This window comes from Hordeum vulgare, chromosome 6H (genome assembly GCF_904849725.1).
Source record: "Hordeum vulgare subsp. vulgare chromosome 6H, MorexV3_pseudomolecules_assembly, whole genome shotgun sequence".
NCBI lineage: Eukaryota > Viridiplantae > Streptophyta > Magnoliopsida > Poales > Poaceae > Hordeum > Hordeum vulgare.
This window is the reverse complement of record NC_058523.1, coordinates 407,624,965-407,641,665: the sequence shown is the minus strand read 5'-3', so window position 1 is coordinate 407,641,665 and position 16,701 is coordinate 407,624,965. Positions and strand designations below refer to the sequence as shown.

The 16,701-nt window shown below is 47.7% G+C and overlaps 2 protein-coding genes across 3 annotated transcripts; one reads left to right on the top strand and one right to left on the bottom strand.

Moving 5' to 3' along the window:
• Positions 1 to 578: 578 nt before the first annotated feature.
• On the top strand, positions 579 to 12,507 carry LOC123406397 (transcription initiation factor TFIID subunit 4b-like). The gene is made up of 13 exons (XM_045099901.1): positions 579 to 888; positions 4,070 to 4,587; positions 5,201 to 5,296; positions 5,472 to 6,137; positions 10,096 to 10,199; positions 10,310 to 10,397; positions 10,484 to 10,619; positions 10,717 to 10,772; positions 10,841 to 10,897; positions 10,982 to 11,122; positions 11,572 to 11,637; positions 11,705 to 11,924; positions 12,019 to 12,507. Exons 1-13 carry the CDS (start codon positions 834 to 836, stop codon positions 12,192 to 12,194), a joined length of 2,379 nt encoding a protein of 792 aa, XP_044955836.1. The 5' UTR covers positions 579 to 833; the 3' UTR covers positions 12,195 to 12,507.
• On the bottom strand, positions 12,385 to 16,501 carry LOC123406398 (serine/threonine-protein kinase D6PK-like). 2 transcript variants are annotated; one of them, XM_045099902.1, is made up of 3 exons: positions 16,028 to 16,501; positions 14,383 to 15,747; positions 12,385 to 13,486 (listed from the first exon to the last, which is right to left on the bottom strand). In XM_045099902.1, exons 2-3 carry the CDS (start codon positions 15,510 to 15,512, stop codon positions 12,604 to 12,606), a joined length of 2,013 nt encoding a protein of 670 aa, XP_044955837.1. In that variant the 5' UTR covers positions 15,513 to 15,747; positions 16,028 to 16,501; the 3' UTR covers positions 12,385 to 12,603. The 2 variants fall into 2 exon arrangements, with proteins under 2 accessions (XP_044955837.1, XP_044955838.1); XM_045099903.1 differs by having other exon boundaries at positions 14,383 to 16,501.
• Between the last annotated feature and the right edge of the window lie 200 nt (positions 16,502 to 16,701).

Sequence of the window (16,701 nt, the reverse complement as noted above, 5' to 3'; positions counted from 1 at the left end):
CTGTAAACTGAAGCCCACCAGGCCGCGCCAAACGGGCCGGTCCGGCACGGCCCGACACGGCCCGTCAGAATCGTGCCTGGCACGGCACGACCCGCCGAGGCACGTTTATTAAACAGGCCGTGCCGTGCCGGCCCACGTGCCCGGGGTCCGGGTCCAAGCACGACACGGGGGCTATACGGGCCAGCCCGTCGGCACGTCAGGCCCGCTGGCCTGCTAGAATTTTAGTATTTAGGCCGTTATTTGGGCTGATTTCGCCTGTTCGGTTATTATTTGGGCCGATTTTGACATAGTGGGCTGTTTTTTAGGTTGATTTTGATCCATTAGACTTTTTATACATAAAAAAATAAAAATAAAAAATAAAAACGGTAAACGGATCGTGCCGTGCCGGCTCGCGTACTCAACCTCTAGGCCCAGACACGGCCCAAGCCATGCTTCATATCGGACCCGAATACGATTAGTCCGTGCCGGGCCGGGCCTGTATCGTGCCACGCACGCGGGCTGCCGGCCCGGCCTGGTTAGACGCCCCGTTTGGCCAGATCTGGGCCGCGCCGCCGTCGCCACCCTACCTACCCTTCCGCGCCGCACGCGACGCGCGTGGGCCCGTGGCTCGAGACCGTGACCGGCGTCAACACACTTCGGCGCTGCCGCCCCCGCCGTCTCCACTTCGCCGCCGAGGAAACGTGTCAGATCCCCTCGATTGCTCCGCCGCGGCCTACGTGCGGCAGCGCTCCCCGGTGCCTCTGCGGCGGACTAAGCGTCGCCGCCCCGCGAAACCCTAGAACGCCGGAGCCGCGTACGGCTCGTGTTTCCGGGCTCGCCGCTTGCTGCCGTCCATGTCCTCCCGGCCGCCGGAGGCTGTGGGGGACGCTGGTGCCCCTTCATCCAGCGGTATAAGTCATCACCCCCCCTCAGTGCTGTGTAATTAGCTCCCGAGGACCAGGTTTTGGTCTATTTGCACAATTAGGTTGTCTGGATTTGCTTTTCGATTGTTAAGTTTAGTTTCTGTCTCCATGCAAGGTTTGTTTGCCGTGTAGTGGGAACCTGCTGGGCTAGTAATTCATTCGCAGCTGCATGCTGGCATGCAAGTTTGCCCTTTCCCCCTTTTTTGGCGTGGAGGCACGCAAGAATTCGTGGCTGGCCCTCGAGCTGTCTTGTTGCTAAGCGGCTTATTTGGCGCCATGGAAGAAATCCATATCTTAGGTTATGGGCACCTCGCTCCTCCGCAAACTTGTGAAATCAATCCTGCAGTGCATTGGTAACTGTCAAAACCACTGCTGAAAGTTTGGCGGGTTGTCGAGGAGGGTAAACAATTGGAAATAAATGTTTTATTACGATATTTATGAAGGAATAAAATTCCGGTAACAGTCACGATGTTGTTTTGTCGAAATAGACTAATGGATATTACTAGTAAAAGGGCCCGTGCGTTGCAACGGGTGAAAAAAATACCAGACGGTTTTAATCTTTTTATAATCATTTTGATTTATATTAAAATAATAAGCTAACTAACTAATGTAGTCAGTCCTATCCTATTTTGTTGAGAAATCAATCCGTCCATTGTTAATTCCACCATGATGAGAAATTGAGCGGGACAAGCAAAGCAAAACAAAGAGGCTACGTGAATTGATCAATGGACTGTTATCTTATTTCACCCATGGGGTAGAGAATGTGGGATTAGATCACAAACTGAAGGTGGTGTTCCATTCTCTGTCTCTACAACAATACAATCTTACATTCAATACATTCATTCATCAGCAAACAAATCCCCACAAAACAAAATTTCTTGCCGGTGCTTGGCACACGGTTGGAGGCATGGGGAGGGGATCTCACCACATGACGAGTTCCTTCCGGAGGAGGGGATACGATGAGGGGAGCAAGGGTTAGGCGCCTCTATCTAGCCATAAGGAGTCGTTGTTGCCGCGCCATAACCTCGGAGTTCCCCGTGTGAGCCATGGAGGCCCGCCTCCACCAGCAAGTACTTCACTCCGCTGCGCCTTATCCGCGCGCCGCCGCCGTTCTGCATCGAGCAGACGCATCATCCCCAGTCACTGTAGCTGTCGCGTTGATTTGATCCAGAAGCTGTGCTCGAGCGCCGAAACGGGGGCAGCAAGCGGACAGAGGTACGGCCGCGGAGGCGGGTGGGTTGAGATCGACAACAGTGATGGTTGAGGTCGGCCGCGGCGGCGAGTGGTGTGGCAGCGGCCTGGGCACAGGCCAGGATGGACCAGGGTCGACGCGATGCGCTCGAGCGCCGCAACAGGGGCAGTGAGCGGGGAGAGGTACGGCCGCGGAGGCGGGTGGGTTAAGATCGGCAGCGTTGGCGGTTGAGGTCGGCTACGGCGGCGAGTGGTGTGGCGGCGGCCTGGGCACAGGCCAGGGTGGCCCAGGATCGACGGGAGGAGGCGATGCGTACGGGTATAATTTTTGCAGCGAATCGTTTTTTCCTTTTGCGTTGCAGATAAATGATGAAGCGCTGGTTGAATAATAAAAGTTTTAGGGTTTTTTTTTGTAAAAATGTCGCGGTGGGTTTTCCGACGGAAGCAATAGCCTCTTTATTATTATTAGGTATAGATTATAATTTTATATGCTGGGGAATACATATAAGATACATACGGAAGAAATCAGGTCCTCTTATGACCGGTTTACATTATAACTGGAGAAGGCCCAGTTAAAGAGAGCTGGCCCAGTTATCTTATCGTATTAGGGGCTTAGCCCAGTTTATTATAACTAGCAAAAGGACCCATGCGTTGCAACGGGAGAAAGAAATACCACACACTCTTAATTTATAAAAAATGGTCTATAATCTGAGAATTTGCAGTTACGACACAAACAAAGATGGTCTTATCCTACAAAAATGCAGTTCAAAATTTCACAGGTCTTCTATTTTAACACGGCTTGCATGTAGATTTAATACGTACAAAGAATCAGTCAAGTGACCTTCAGTTTCATCTCCAATCTTGATTTTGTTGACGTGTTAATCCCCAACCCGAATGAGTACCGTATGAAAGAAAGACGAATAATGACTTATTTATTAAGATTGCACCCTAGATAGTATTTTTATTGAACGTTTAACAGATAAAATAATATCATATTTAAATTCTAAATATTTTTCTAATCAAATTTCATATATAATATGTTAAATTTGGAGTTACTGTTTAAAAGATATGAGTATTTTAAAAAACATTTAATATATACTACGAGTTTAATATCATAAACAGCAAGGGTTTTTTGTAAAATTACCTCGGTGGGTTTTCCGACGGAAGCGATAGCCTCTTTATTATTAGGTAAAGATTTCTAGCCTAGAGAGATTATATATACTCATGTAAAGGACTCCGTTTCAATCAAGCAAGATCAATCTATTTGATCGGCTCCTAGCAGGAGTCGGCGCCCTAAACCCTAACCGCCCCAGCTCCTTCTCCCTCTCTCGCGATCACGGCGCCCCGGCGCCGTCGGCCGCGATCATCGCCATGCCAACCACTCTTCCACCCCTATAACCTGCGACCTAGACCTGGTAGGGATTGGGTACCTATCAGGTCCACTGAAAAAGCCAAGACGTTTATGGAACTAGTGCTGTTTTTGGCAAAAAGGTTAGAGCGTTGGAATCGGTGCAGCAAACACAGCATGTTAAAACTTGAAAACGCGAATGAATTGCTCATAATTTGAAGGATTATTGGTAGCATCCTGTATTGGCACAATTCTGCAGCCTGTATCCACGTCAGTCAGTAGTTTGGAAAAGTTTCAGCAGCTCGTATATGGGTGGAAAGAATAATTAATTAGTACGGCACACTTATCGGACCTTGCAAAACACTTAATGAAATCATGTCAGAAAATTGATGGTACTTATGCCTAGTCATTGTCTGATTCAGATAAAACGTTTCTTGTCTTTCTTTTTTACCACTATAATGTTTCTTGTCTAATTCTGAGGAGTTGCGTTTTCAACAATGCGCTTTTTATTTGTAACTTGCTATTCACAGGGACTCTGGGTGTCCTAGCTATTCAATAATGTGATGGTCACTGCCTTTTGCTGTTGAGTCTCTGTGAAACATGAACATTCTCTATTTCTGCATTCCAGGTACTTTGCCTCAGGATATAAGTGACGTGTCCAAATCTACAGCTGGTCAGCTGCAAGCAGCAGATCAGAAAGGAAGTGCCCAGTCAAGCCAGCAGGCAGGGCTACCACGTATGAATCCATCAGATCAGTTGTCTCAACCAAAATCGGAAACTGGAGATTCAGAAAATGAGAACTTTATCAAACAGGAGGAACACTTTTACCAGCCAGAACAAGAGCAGTCACGTTCTGAGAATCAACTGCAGCAGGCAGAAACAAATAGCTTCCAGTTGGCAGAAAAAGGAACAGACTATGTTGCTCAACAGAGTTTGACAGGCTCCATGGAAGATGCTGCTCAGCCTTCAGGAGATCAGCGGCATGTAAATCCAGTTGTTGGTCAGCAAGCACCTCATGGTGCGCAGGAAACAAGGAAGAGGGGATATCAGCCATCTATACCATTTAATATGTTGATTCCAATCCTACAGGCGCATCTTGACAGAGATAAAGACATGCAGCTTCAATCTGTATGGGCAAAACTTAGGGTGCGTTTTTGTTCATTACTCTGTTATTGCATGACGTGTTCCATAAAAAAAAGACTGGAGAGAAATTACAGATGCCAATAATGGTGGAGGGTATAGTAAAACTCCATATTATATTTATTAATGTGGTCATACTTATTTATTTCTTGTATTGCTACAACGCTATAGACTTGTGAAGTGTATTTGTTGCAAAAGCTGGTAGAGCAAAAGGCCATAATGAACACTACTGGAGGCCGATAATATTTACTACTAAGAAAAAAAACAATGAGTTGCCCTCTTTTGACGCCATTTGACTGATAACATTAGTTGGGGCCACGTTTGGGTGAGGGTGTGGGTATGACAGATTATGCAGCCAATTTGTTATGCTCTCAGTATTAATAAAGGTCCCAGAGCATCTATTTATCAAATGGATGCTAAGGAGTAAGGAGAGTAATGAAAAGTCTGTATATTTCCTTTGTTTCCTTGTCTGACACAAGAGAAAAACATGTTGTAAAAGAACAGATTGCCATTCTTATTACATATTGTTGCACAAGTCGACGGAACTGATAAAAGAACAGTAACAAAGGCACCTCAACATTGAAACCATTTACTAAGATCAGCTACTCTATGTTTGCAGCGTAATGAAGTCCATAAAGATGATTTCTTAAGAGTTATAAGGAATATCGTTGGAGATCAAATGCTCAAGCAGGCGGCGCATAAAGTCTTTGCACAGGTGAATGCATGTTGTTAACACCATCACTGCCCTTTTTCCCTTGATAGCTAACTATTCATCAAGCTTGAGGAGCGTGGAGCCAGTTTGACTTTTTGTGTTTATTGAATGATTCAGTTCTTTGAGTAATATCTTGTATTCTCATGCCTATATTTGCTTTATTTGGTCTTGTTTGCAGATGCAAGCTCAGGCACAACGAAATAACCAGGGAAATGCAAATCAACATTCCTTGCCATCTCAAGCATCTTCTACACCGGCAAAATTGCCTGATCAGCAAGTTCGCATGCCCACCCCACCTAACCAGGGTCACAAAAGCCAGGCATCATCTTCACCTCAGAGCTTTGTGCCACTTTCAGGCACACAAATGCAAAGCAGTATGCATTACTTTGCTCACGATAATTCTATCCAAAAGCCAGATGTAAAGGGGGTGAATGCTCTGCCGAATCGACCACCTGGTATGAGCCTGCCAATTCAACTGCAGACAAGTAACAAACAGCTGCAACCCACAGAAATCCAGCAAGCCTCACAGCAATTATATGGAACTACTAACACCCCTCAGTCGTACCCTCGGCCAACCAGTGGTTCGATGCCTCTTAGACCACAGAGTCAAGCGCCTGAAACACGACCTCCCTTTCATCCTCATGGAAGGATTCCTGCAAAAGTCGGAACTGTTCCTACTCATCCGTCAATGCAACAGAATCCATTGGCACGCCAAATGCAACAAAATAAGGATATAAAAAATAATGCTCATAACCCAAGTGCTAATACAAAACAAGGTTCTGAGCCCGCAGGCAAGGCCCGCCAGGTTGGCACAGGTCCTTCGGCGAAATTGCAAGGAAAGCAGGTATTTTGTCCCTCGTTGCCTATTTCCAAATCTCAGTCCATTTAATTCATTTTATTTCCTGTGAATAATCTGAAGTACTTAATATGCAGTTCAACATGATACAAGGGGTAATTGCAGGAAAATAAACTCCTAGAAGTATATGCTTTCCCTCACATGCAGCGTTTTTATGAATACCAGAATAAACAGAAAAGGAAATCTCACAATCAATGTCCGTGAGCACCTTCATTGTATTATCTAGGATATCTGCCACTTCTATTGTACTAGCATCTTGCCAGAATGAACTTTTGAAGCATTTAATATCAGAAAATAGAACTGCTGTTGATCTGTTACACTAGAGTTGAAAGTATTGATTTACACTAAACATATATGAATTCATTTAGTAATTGTCTTTGATCTACCCCCTGTTATGTGGGGCAGTAGTATAAGCGGTGGGGCCACACTTAGCAATCCCGTGGTGCAACAACGTGTAGGTTTCCTTTTCCCAGAATGTTACCAAAGAGTTTGGTGCCCTTCAGAGCATCTCCAACAGCCGCCCAACCCACGGCGCACTAAAAATCAGTTTGCAGCGCGCCGTTCGCCTGTTTTGGCGCGGCGGCCAGCGCTGGCTCCAGCAGGCGCGCTAAAATGCAGCGCACGTGCGCTAAAATGCAGCGCACGCGAGCAGCCGGCGCTTGCCATATGTTGCATTTTGGACACATTTTGAACACAAAATGAATTTCAAACATCAAAACAAAGACATGGCATAATTTAAATCACACAAACAAGTTCATGATGACATAAAAAGTTCATGCCCACAAGTTCAAATTCATGCCCACAAGATCATCCAACCAAGTTCATGCCCACATAAAAAGTTCACACCAACGAATGGCCCATCAAGAATCAAGCCTCGTCCTCGTCTTCATCTTCATCTTCCTCTTCCTTTTCCTCTTCCTCCGATTCATCATCCGAAGAGGATTCTTCCTCCTCCTCTTCATTGTCGCGCGCGGTGTTGGCAAGATCTTCAACGGCATCATGCGAAGGTGTTGGCACACCGGAAGACATGCCCGCCCATGCTGCCCGGAGGTGTTCCCATGCCTCCCATGAGAGACGCAAAACTCATGCTTCCCATGCCGCCAATGCCACCCGGAGGTGCTCCGAAGCCACCCATGCCTCCCATGGTCTCCATGGTAGCTCCAAAGCCACCCATGGCACCCATGCCGCCCATGGTAGCTCCAAAGCCACCCATGGCACCCATGCCGCCCATGGTAGCTCCAAAGCCACCCGTCGCACGCCCTGCAAGTTTCTTCCTCGACGGCTTGGAGATGCTTAGGATTCTATTGGTTTGGGGTGTCCACATCTGTATAATGAGACACAATGTATTGAATAAGGGGACAGCAATAATTATAATAACTATAGCGCCTTGCTGCGGGAATTTATAGCAATACATTTTCTAGAATAAAATTAGAATATATGAGAATAATGGCCCTCTACTTTCTCGATATATGAAGAGTAGCAGTAAATGGAGGAGAGTTCACGCTATATGATTTGTTGCTAGAAAAAAGGAAGGTGACATGGAAGGCCTTCATGTGCCGTTGATGATGTACATGGCATGCATGTGGCGCAAAATGGAATATGAAGGGAGTGCATGTACTTGATGTGGAGGACTAAATGACATGCGTGGTGAGGTGGGATGTGTGCATGTTGAGAAAAATAGAAGTAGCGGGGCGCCATGGCACACCACCTACTTACTGGTACTCTTCATCATATCGAGAAAGTCATGTCCCCCGGGACGCAGAGTAGAGTAGCAGTAAGTGGCACAAAATAGAAGATCCTGCCTAGCTCCTCCATGGCACACCACCTACTTACAGGACACAAGACCCCCGGGCCCAACCATCATATCTTCTGTTCTGTCGATACCAAAACGGCTTGACAATGTGGATTGATTGGTATGTACATCACAAAGTATGGTTGTTGGTTGTCACATGGATAGTTTCAAGACCATTGCTATCAGGGATCACCCCGTTTACGCCTCATTGTCTAATCGGTTGGGGCTAGGTGTTTGAAGTCTTGCTTTTCGTGGAAATGATTAGGTAGGTACAATCTGCAAAAATACCTGTTGTTGCTGGCGATAGACATGGCAGACACATGGGTCAAACTAGGGTCTTAGGGCCCATCTAAATTAGCTCTCTATGAATCACATTGGCCCATCCCTCTCCTAGGTTAGGGACCTAATCTAAGAGGGTTGGACTTTGGAGCTCTTCACATTCTGTTGGAGCACCACTTCTCTTGTTACATGTTGGATCAGGTGGATGGAACGGGAAACTACAGACGGACGAGAAGACGCGAAGGCATGGTGGAGACTAAGGTGCTAGAGAGAAGCTCGTTTCTCCCGTGCCCGCTCCTTGTTGGACATGTGTTTGAACCAGGGGGCTACAAGTTTACCCTTCGGGCTTGTACCCGCCAACAATAGTAACAATTAATTTGGAAAAGAAGCTTTTGAATAGCAAAATACGCATATTCACAAATATTAACTTGTAACCAAAAAATATCACAGAATTAACTAATACTCCCTCCTTACCGGTCTATTGGGCTCATCTTGTGCAAATTATATAAACCAAGGAGGACCTACTTAAGTACTTCTGTTCCTTTATGTAATGTGTATTTTTTCGGCACGGTGATGAAGGCACATAATTGTAGAGAATTTAGGACGAAATTACCCTTGGCTAATTCGTTGGTTAGTGGCATGTAATTCAATTAGGCCGGGAAAGGAAGGGATATAGGCAATCGAGAGAGAGACTTTCCTTTTTTTGTGTAGAAGGAGAGATACAGGCTATCGCGAGAGAGATAGTTTCCTTAAAAAAGGAATTACGAGGAATTAGAAGAAATGCACCTTACATCATGGAATTTATCAGAAAACAAATACACCTTATATAAAGGAACAGAGGGAGTACCAGGCAACATATTAATGCTACATGCATGGCCCTCTCACTCCTTTATGCATTGGTTGATTTTACATTTGGAACAAAAGTTTGATTGGAATATAATGTGGACATATATTTGCATGTCCCCAAGACAATGGGCCTTACAAATTGAAATTTTCTGATTTTTAAGATAGGCCCTTTAAATCGGAAAGGAGGGAGTACTGTGTCAAATGCAGTACTGGGGATATTTTGTTTTAGCAATGTTTATGAAAAAAAATAGATGCTCCCTAATATTATATTTATATGTAGAAATGCTCGTTTTTTTAGTGCATATATATAAAGTTCCACTCTTTAATCAGCATATTTAAGGCTTCGTCCAGACTTATAAGTTACATACTTGGATCAGCTGAAGCGCAAGGTTTGTTTGCTATGAATTTTCTGAATGAGTGTCAGCCATGTAACATGTCTAAATAGGAGCCCCCACTTCCAGATTTTCCTGCAACCTCAGCGAGCCATGTCATCTGAATTGTTCTAGCCGTTGATGCAATATAGCCCAGCCATCTGCAGCCGTCTGATCTCTTCTCATCTTTGTGTTTACTCTCTTCTGCTCCACCAAACAATCCATGGTCACCGAAGCAAGGTGATCGGCTGCTTCCTCTTCTGCCTTCCGTAGCCGACGAGTGATCTCATGGTCACTGAAGCGAGGTGAGCGGTGCTGCCTCTTCTGCCTTCTGTAACCGACGAGTCAAGAGATTTCCTCTTCCACGGGTTATTACTCCCTCGACTATCCTCTCTCGCAAGGCTGCATCTCTCTCGATCCCCCATCTGTCTCTTTGCGTCACTCACGCTGCCAGCTGCCTCGCGGCGCACCCTGCCTTCGCTCTCATCTCCTGGCTCCCCCGTGCACCTAGCCATGTAATTTAGTTAAAATGAGGAGAAAAAAAATGTATGAGACTGGTGGCCATGCTGTGCATTTTTCTCATACCTCAAAACTTCACAATTTTAAAATACTTCTTCAAATATAATTTGTGCATCTACTCATCTGGCTTCACTGTCAGGCGGCCCCTAAAACATCTACACCACCTGCCGCAAGGACTACTAAGAAATCGGGTGGCCAGAAGAAATCATTGGAAACGGCTGGTTCAGCACCACCACCATCCAGGTTTCAGAGTTTGCGCCATCCCACTGGTTCCGTCTTGTTATCTGATGTATAGCTTACGGAGTACTTGCATTTTATGGATAACCCCAATCTAATTTCCTTTCTGTTTCTAGCAAAAGACAAAAGACAGCTGGAGCCTTCCAGGAACAAAGCATCGATCAACTTAATGATGTCACAGCTGTTAGTGGTGTTAATCTTAGGGTATGAATCTTCCTGGTTGATGTTTCGTTTCTAATACTACCTGTGTGTCTTGTTTATACTCTATTGGTACTTTTTTACTTGACTAGGAAGAAGAGGAACAACTGCTCTCTGCCCCCAAGGAAGAGAGCCCAGCCACAGAGGCCGCACGGAGAATCGTACAGGAGGAAGAAGAAAACCTCTTTCTGCAGAAGGGCCCTCTTGTGAAGAAACTAGCAGAAATCGGTTAATCCCTTTGAACTTATTAGACACCATAAAACTGTATGTACATACACCATATAAATATTTAAAGCAATACTGACTGATGACATGTTTTTGACAGTTCTTAAATGTAACTTGAAGAACGCTGGCGCTGATGTTGGGCGTTGTTTATCAATGGTAAGCTGTTCATAGGACCGCCTGTCAGAATTTTGTGCCAGTATGTCTAAACCTTAACTCTTACGTAGTGTGTGGAGGAGCGACTGCGAAGATTCATAAGTACTCTTATAAGAGTTTCAAAGCAGGTTAGCCATTTCACATTATTCAGTTATCGGGTTGTGGTATAGTTGGATATTGTGAGATACTAACCATGCTTGTCGTGTTGCTAGAGAGTCGACGCAGAAAAGACTGGTCATCGACTAGTTATTACTTCAGATGTCGGACGCCAAATTTTGCAGATGAACCAGAAAGCTAAAGAAGAATGGGACAAAAAACAAGCAGAAACAGACAAGAACAAGAAACAGACTGAGGTGCTCCATAATCTCCATTTTATGCATATTCAACTTGGATGACGAGCTTGCTGTGTTGAAGCATCATGCTATTAGATGATTGCATGGTATTCAAAGTTACTTAGAATTAATAAGTGTTTTAAAACAAGCAATTTTTGTTTATCCACACCTTTCTGGAATTTATACACATGTTGGTTCTAAATCCTTGAGAGCTCGTCAGTTCTAATTTGCGTCTTAGTAAAAAAAAACGAAAGAGAATAGAATTGAATCGAATCAATCTAGCTGTTCTATAGTGGCTTACAGTTTTTGGTATTTTTATCGTACTGAATGATGCTCTAAACTGAACAAGAGTGTTTGGTAATAAGTGTGCCCCAGTTTTGTACTGGAAGATCTACTTGCTCACTTATAGGTAGCAAAATCTCATTGAAATGCGTGTTGGTGACTTCAGTTCATTTTATGCTTGCGTACAGGATGGTAGCAGTGGTGGCGCAGAATTGGAGAAAGAAAAAGAGGAAAGCCGTCCAAAGAATGCGAAGGTAAGTATCTGATGTTGTCTCTCTAGTTTGACATCTCTTCTTTTCCTGATAACTTAATCTCTTGCAGCCCAACAAAGAAGAAGATGATAAAATGAGAACAACGGCAGCAAATGTTGCTGCTCGGCAGGCAGTTGGAGGAAGTGATATGTTTTCAAAGTGGCAGCTGATGGCCGAACAAGCTAAGCAGAAGCGGGCACCAGCTCCAAGACCATCCCATGTATCTGGAAAAGGATCGGCAGAACGCAGCGAGGCTTCAAAGAGGAGCCATCTTGCGGCCTTTGGAACTGGTAAAGATCCCCCCCCCCCCCCCCCCCCCCCCCCCGCGGCATTCTCTATTAGTGCGTTCGAAACTCAGGGCGCACATCATACTGTTCATTTCAGGAGGCACGGAAAGGCAAGGCAAGGGTTCATTCGCAAATCGCCACTCGCATGGGCCACAGCGAACTGTTTCTGTGAAGGATGTAATCTGCGTCCTGGAGAGGGAGCATCAGATGACGAAATCGCGGCTGATTTATCGGCTGTACGAGCGATTGCCTGGAGAGCCCACCACAGATTAGGATAAAAATATAGTCATTTGTTTAGCTTCACCTATAGTGTGTAAATGGTGTGCCCATGCGGTGTGTGGTGGTAAGGTAAAATTGATGACAGTGCCGGCTATAGTTGACATTACAGATCTGTTAACAGATAAGATGGTGAATAGCCACCAAAATGGTCATACAAACCCAGTCTAGAAAGGGAGAGTTGTCATGGGAATAAGATTGTGCAGTGTGAGTCTGTCGATGCACCTGACCTGCTTTCATCTGTTGTGTTCTGATACAGTGTCTCAGTTATACTACTATGATATGAGAAATCTCCTACGCTGGCTCCCAATAATGTGTTTGTACAAACTCGCAAGCTTAAGTAACACTGGTCGAATCAGAGCCAGGAGCAAACCGAAAAGGAAAATAAAGGCCCGCCCGCTGTGGTCTAAAAGAACTCGAAGTCGAGGAACTTCCCGCCGGACTTCACCTCGGCGCCGATCGCCCTCTCGCCGCAGCCGCTCGCCGGAGGCTGCTGGGTCGCCCCGCACTTGGCCGGCGGCTCGGCCTCGACGGGCTTGGGCACTTGGGGAGGCGTGCTGCACCTGATGAGCGCCCAGTTGACGCCCTCAAAGAAGGGGTGCTGCTTGATCTCGGCGGCGCCCCGCTTGACGCCGAGCCGCTGCTGCGGCTCCTTGACCAGCAGGCCCCTGACGAGGTCCCTGGCGGCGTAGCTCGTCGACGGCCACTCCGGGAAGCGCAGCTGCTGGCCGACCACGTTGAAGAGCGTGGCGCGGTTGCCGGACCCCTTGAAGGGCGTCCTGCCGTAGAGCAGCTCGTGCAGGAAGACGCCCAGGGTCCACCAGTCGACGGCGCTGCCGTGGCCCTCGCCCTTGATGATCTCCGGGGCCAGGTACTCGTGCGTCCCCACGAACGACATGGACCGCGCCGCCGTCGGCTCGGCCACCAGCTCCGGCAGGGCGGCGGCAGAGACGCCCTGCCCAGGCTCGGAGCCCCGCCGCCTCCCGCCCCTCCGGCCGAACAGCCCGGGCATGAAGCACGCGGGCTGGACGCAGGTCGCGGAAGGCTCCATGCAGGCGGAGGGCCGCGCGCAGAAGCCGCCCCCTGCGCTCCGGCGGTCGGAGTCGCACGCCGCCGGCGCCCTGATGAGCGTCGGCGACACCGCGCACTGCTGCAGCGACAGGTCGAAGTCGGAGAGCATGATGTGGCCGTCGTCGCGCACCAGCACGTTCTCCGGCTTGAGGTCCCGGTAGACTACCCCCAGCATGTGCAGGTACTCCAGAGCCAGGAGTATCTCCGCGGCATAAAACCTGCCCAGCACACGCGCTGATCACGTCAGTATACTTATTAGGGCATCTCCAATGGTGGTATGATCATCGTTGGTAAAATTATCACATAGATGATTTTGATGACATGACACATAATAAAAGAAGAAAGAGAATGAAATCGTATGAACTTGAAGCAACGGTTCACGCACAAGCTCCGAGGCAAGCATGGTTATTTCTTCACTATTTAGTGGACCCGCTTAGTTATTTTACATACGATTAACATACACTCCATTGAAGAGCTTGTATGATGTGTTGTTGGTTGTTGATGTGAACACTTATACCAACGATTGAACATACGGACTGTTGAAGATGCTCTTACTTCATCCGAAAGAGAGAATCCAGCATGGCCAATACGCTCAGTACCAGTAGTAATTACTCCCTCCGTCGCATAATTCTTGTCGTCGACGACAAGAATTATTGGACGGAGGGAGTACTATTTAACAGATGCTGCTGCTACCATTGCAACTGTGAATTAAAACAAAACTGAGCATGCTCGGTTGTTTGCCATGCTATTCATGCCGTAACTGTACTGCATGCACCGATGTGTCCTGATCCGTGGAGATCGCAGTGCAGTAGTACAGGGTAAGAATCAGGGACCGTATGTTCATAAATACTGTACTGTCCTTTTTTTTGCGAATTAAATACTGTACTCTTTTCATCAGTAAATAATCAGGGACCATATGTACCATTTCTCGAATACATTTTGATGAAGGCAGAGTACTACAGTATTATTTTCAAAACTAGACAATGTTTGAGCAAACATGTACCATTAAGATAGTTAAACTACACCGAATTCCAAAATTAAAGAGCACAAGATAAGATACCGACGTAAACAAACATGGCCATGAAGAAATGCATTTTCACCTAATAATAATTACCTCGCCGCGTGCTCGGAGAAGTGTTTCCGCGGCTGGCGCTGCCGGAGCGCGTGCAGGTCGCCGCCGGGGCAGAACTCCATGACCAGGCACGAGAAGCGGTCGGTCTCAAAGTGCGTGTACAGGGTGGGGAGGAACGGGTGGTCCAGGAGCTGCAGAATCTCCCTCTCCGTCTGCGCCCGGCTCAGCTTCTTCCTGCTCGCCAGCGACGCCTTGTCCATCACCTTCATCGCGAAGTGGCACCTCGTCCCGCTCAGCTCCGACAGGTACACGCTGCCGATGTCGCCGCACCCGAGCCGCCGGAGCAGCCTGAAGTGGCTCATCCCGAGCGCGCTGCCCCGGGCCCGGACGGCCAGGATCGCCCTCCACCGGGGGTCGTTGCCCTTGTGCGGCTTGCTGGCGGTTCCGGTGGCGTTGCTCCAGCTGCTGTCGTCGCTGCTGTCGCTCGCTTGGCTCGTGCTGGTGTTTATGCTCTCCATTGAGCTGCCCCGGAAGCCGTCCTTTGCGCTGTCATGTGTCCTCCCGGCGGTCACCACGGGCTCACCGGCAATGGATCCACTTCTGCATGTGCTTGCGCAGCTGTTCCTGATGCTTGTGGCAGCGACGGCACCGGCGCTGTCACTGCCGCTGCGAGGGCTGCCATTGCCACTGGGTGGGAGGGATGCACCCCGCACGCGATCCTTCTCCTCCGACGGCTGAGCTGAGGGCACGGCCTCGCCAGGAGGCTCTGGGACAGGGGCACCGGGCACCTTCACCTCTTCAACCACATTGGGTTCCACGTCTGTGGCATGGACAGAAATGTCTTCCATGGACAATCCTCTGGCTGACGGGCCTGGCAGCAAGCACTCCGGTGGCCCGGGCTTCTCCGCGTCGACTGCGACGTACACGGCGCTCATAAGATCCACATCAACTGGCTCCGGGGGGTGGCTCACCCCGGAGAACGAACTCCGGCCACCCTCACCCGACGATTCCTCGCCTTCTGCCGACAGGTCCTTCTCATCCGGCTGCCGTGTGCTCTCCCCTTCCCTAGCTGCATCTGTCACTGGTGATGCTGGCAGCTCTAAATTATTTGGCTGCTGAGCAGTGGCCACCCAAGGGCCCTCTGGCTCGGCAATCTTGGCAACCACCTCCATCAAACCATCACCAGCAATGTGTGGTAGCCCCTGCGCGATTCTGTCCACCGAATGAGGCAATTCTTCAAACAATCGACAGGATTAAAACTCTAATTTTCTTGTCACGAAACAACGCTCCAGGAGCAGGGAGCGCCGCAATTTCTCTGCACTTGAAATGGGTGCACCAAGATCCAGCCTTCTCCTCCTCCCGGCTCGAGGGCAAATGCAGGAGCCCGAAGCAGTGGAGCACTCCACTCTGCAGATAAAATACACAGGAAGCAGCTTAGTGCGTCGAATTGGACATGAATTTGTTGACCACACTCCAGTCCAAACCACCAAATTAGGACCAAGTCTCTTCAACCCAAAGCAAGGATCCCAAAATTTGACCGCGCAATCTGCAGCGGAACTAGGCGCATTGGGACATTTTCCCCGCATGAATGAAGGCAAGCAAAGAAACGAGAGCTAAAACTACATCTTCTCCCCCAGAAACAAGAACGGGGACATACAGACCAGGAGGGAAAAGAGTGAAACCACACCTTAAACAACTAAAATGGAGATCCCGGGGCGGCTTGAGCTCGGGTTTTTGTTTGGCTCTCCCTCCCTGCCGCTCTCTGCTGCTAGTGAGCTAGTCCCGAGTAAGTAGCTTCCCACTCAGACCACGCACTCCCGCGTCGCGTCGCGTGATGCGAGCAGAGCCAAGTGGGGAAGGAAAAACCAGAAAGGGTCGACGCGATCGAAGTGGGACGGAAAACGGAAAACTGCAACTGCAATCTATTTTTCTGCCAAGGACCTCATGACTATATTAAAAATTCGAGTGAATTCTGCTTTTTACCCTGTAGTTGTACATTTATGACACACATTACTCCATTTAATGAAATTTTTATCGAAGTATCAGATTTTGATGACTTGTAACACGGTATTTCCTTAGGTTTACATTTTTCTTGTTTAGGTTAGATAAGATCGGCATTGTTGCGTTAGTGATTCGTAGAAAAATCTGTAAAGATCAGAGGACATCGTTGACGATCATCTCTGGACTTTTCTTGTCTATCTATTTCATTCTTCGTCGTCGTTCATATATTTTTGAACCCTCGGCGTCATCTTACGTCTTGCCTGATGGACACGCATCAGAAAACGAGTGTTTAAAGCCTCCAAAAAGGGTATTATAGACGAATTTCCACTCGATGGGGGCAATTAGTGTCATAAGTGTACA

Excerpts from the sequence above, each read along its gene's own strand:
- LOC123406397 (XM_045099901.1), top strand. The coding sequence starts at position 834 with ATGTCCTCCCGGCCGCCGGAGGCTGTGGGGGACGCTGGTGCCCCTTCA. Across the intron at positions 889-4,069 it reads TGGTGCCCCTTCATCCAGCG|GTACTTTGCCTCAGGATATA; the intron begins GTATAAGTCATC and ends TCTGCATTCCAG. Across the intron at positions 11,123-11,571 it reads AGAACAAGAAACAGACTGAG|GATGGTAGCAGTGGTGGCGC; the intron begins GTGCTCCATAAT and ends GCTTGCGTACAG.
- LOC123406398 (XM_045099903.1), bottom strand. The coding sequence starts at position 15,512 with ATGGAGGTGGTTGCCAAGATTGCCGAGCCAGAGGGCCCTTGGGTGGCC. Across the intron at positions 13,487-14,382 it reads TTCTCCGAGCACGCGGCGAG|GTTTTATGCCGCGGAGATAC; the intron begins GTAATTATTATT and ends TGTGCTGGGCAG.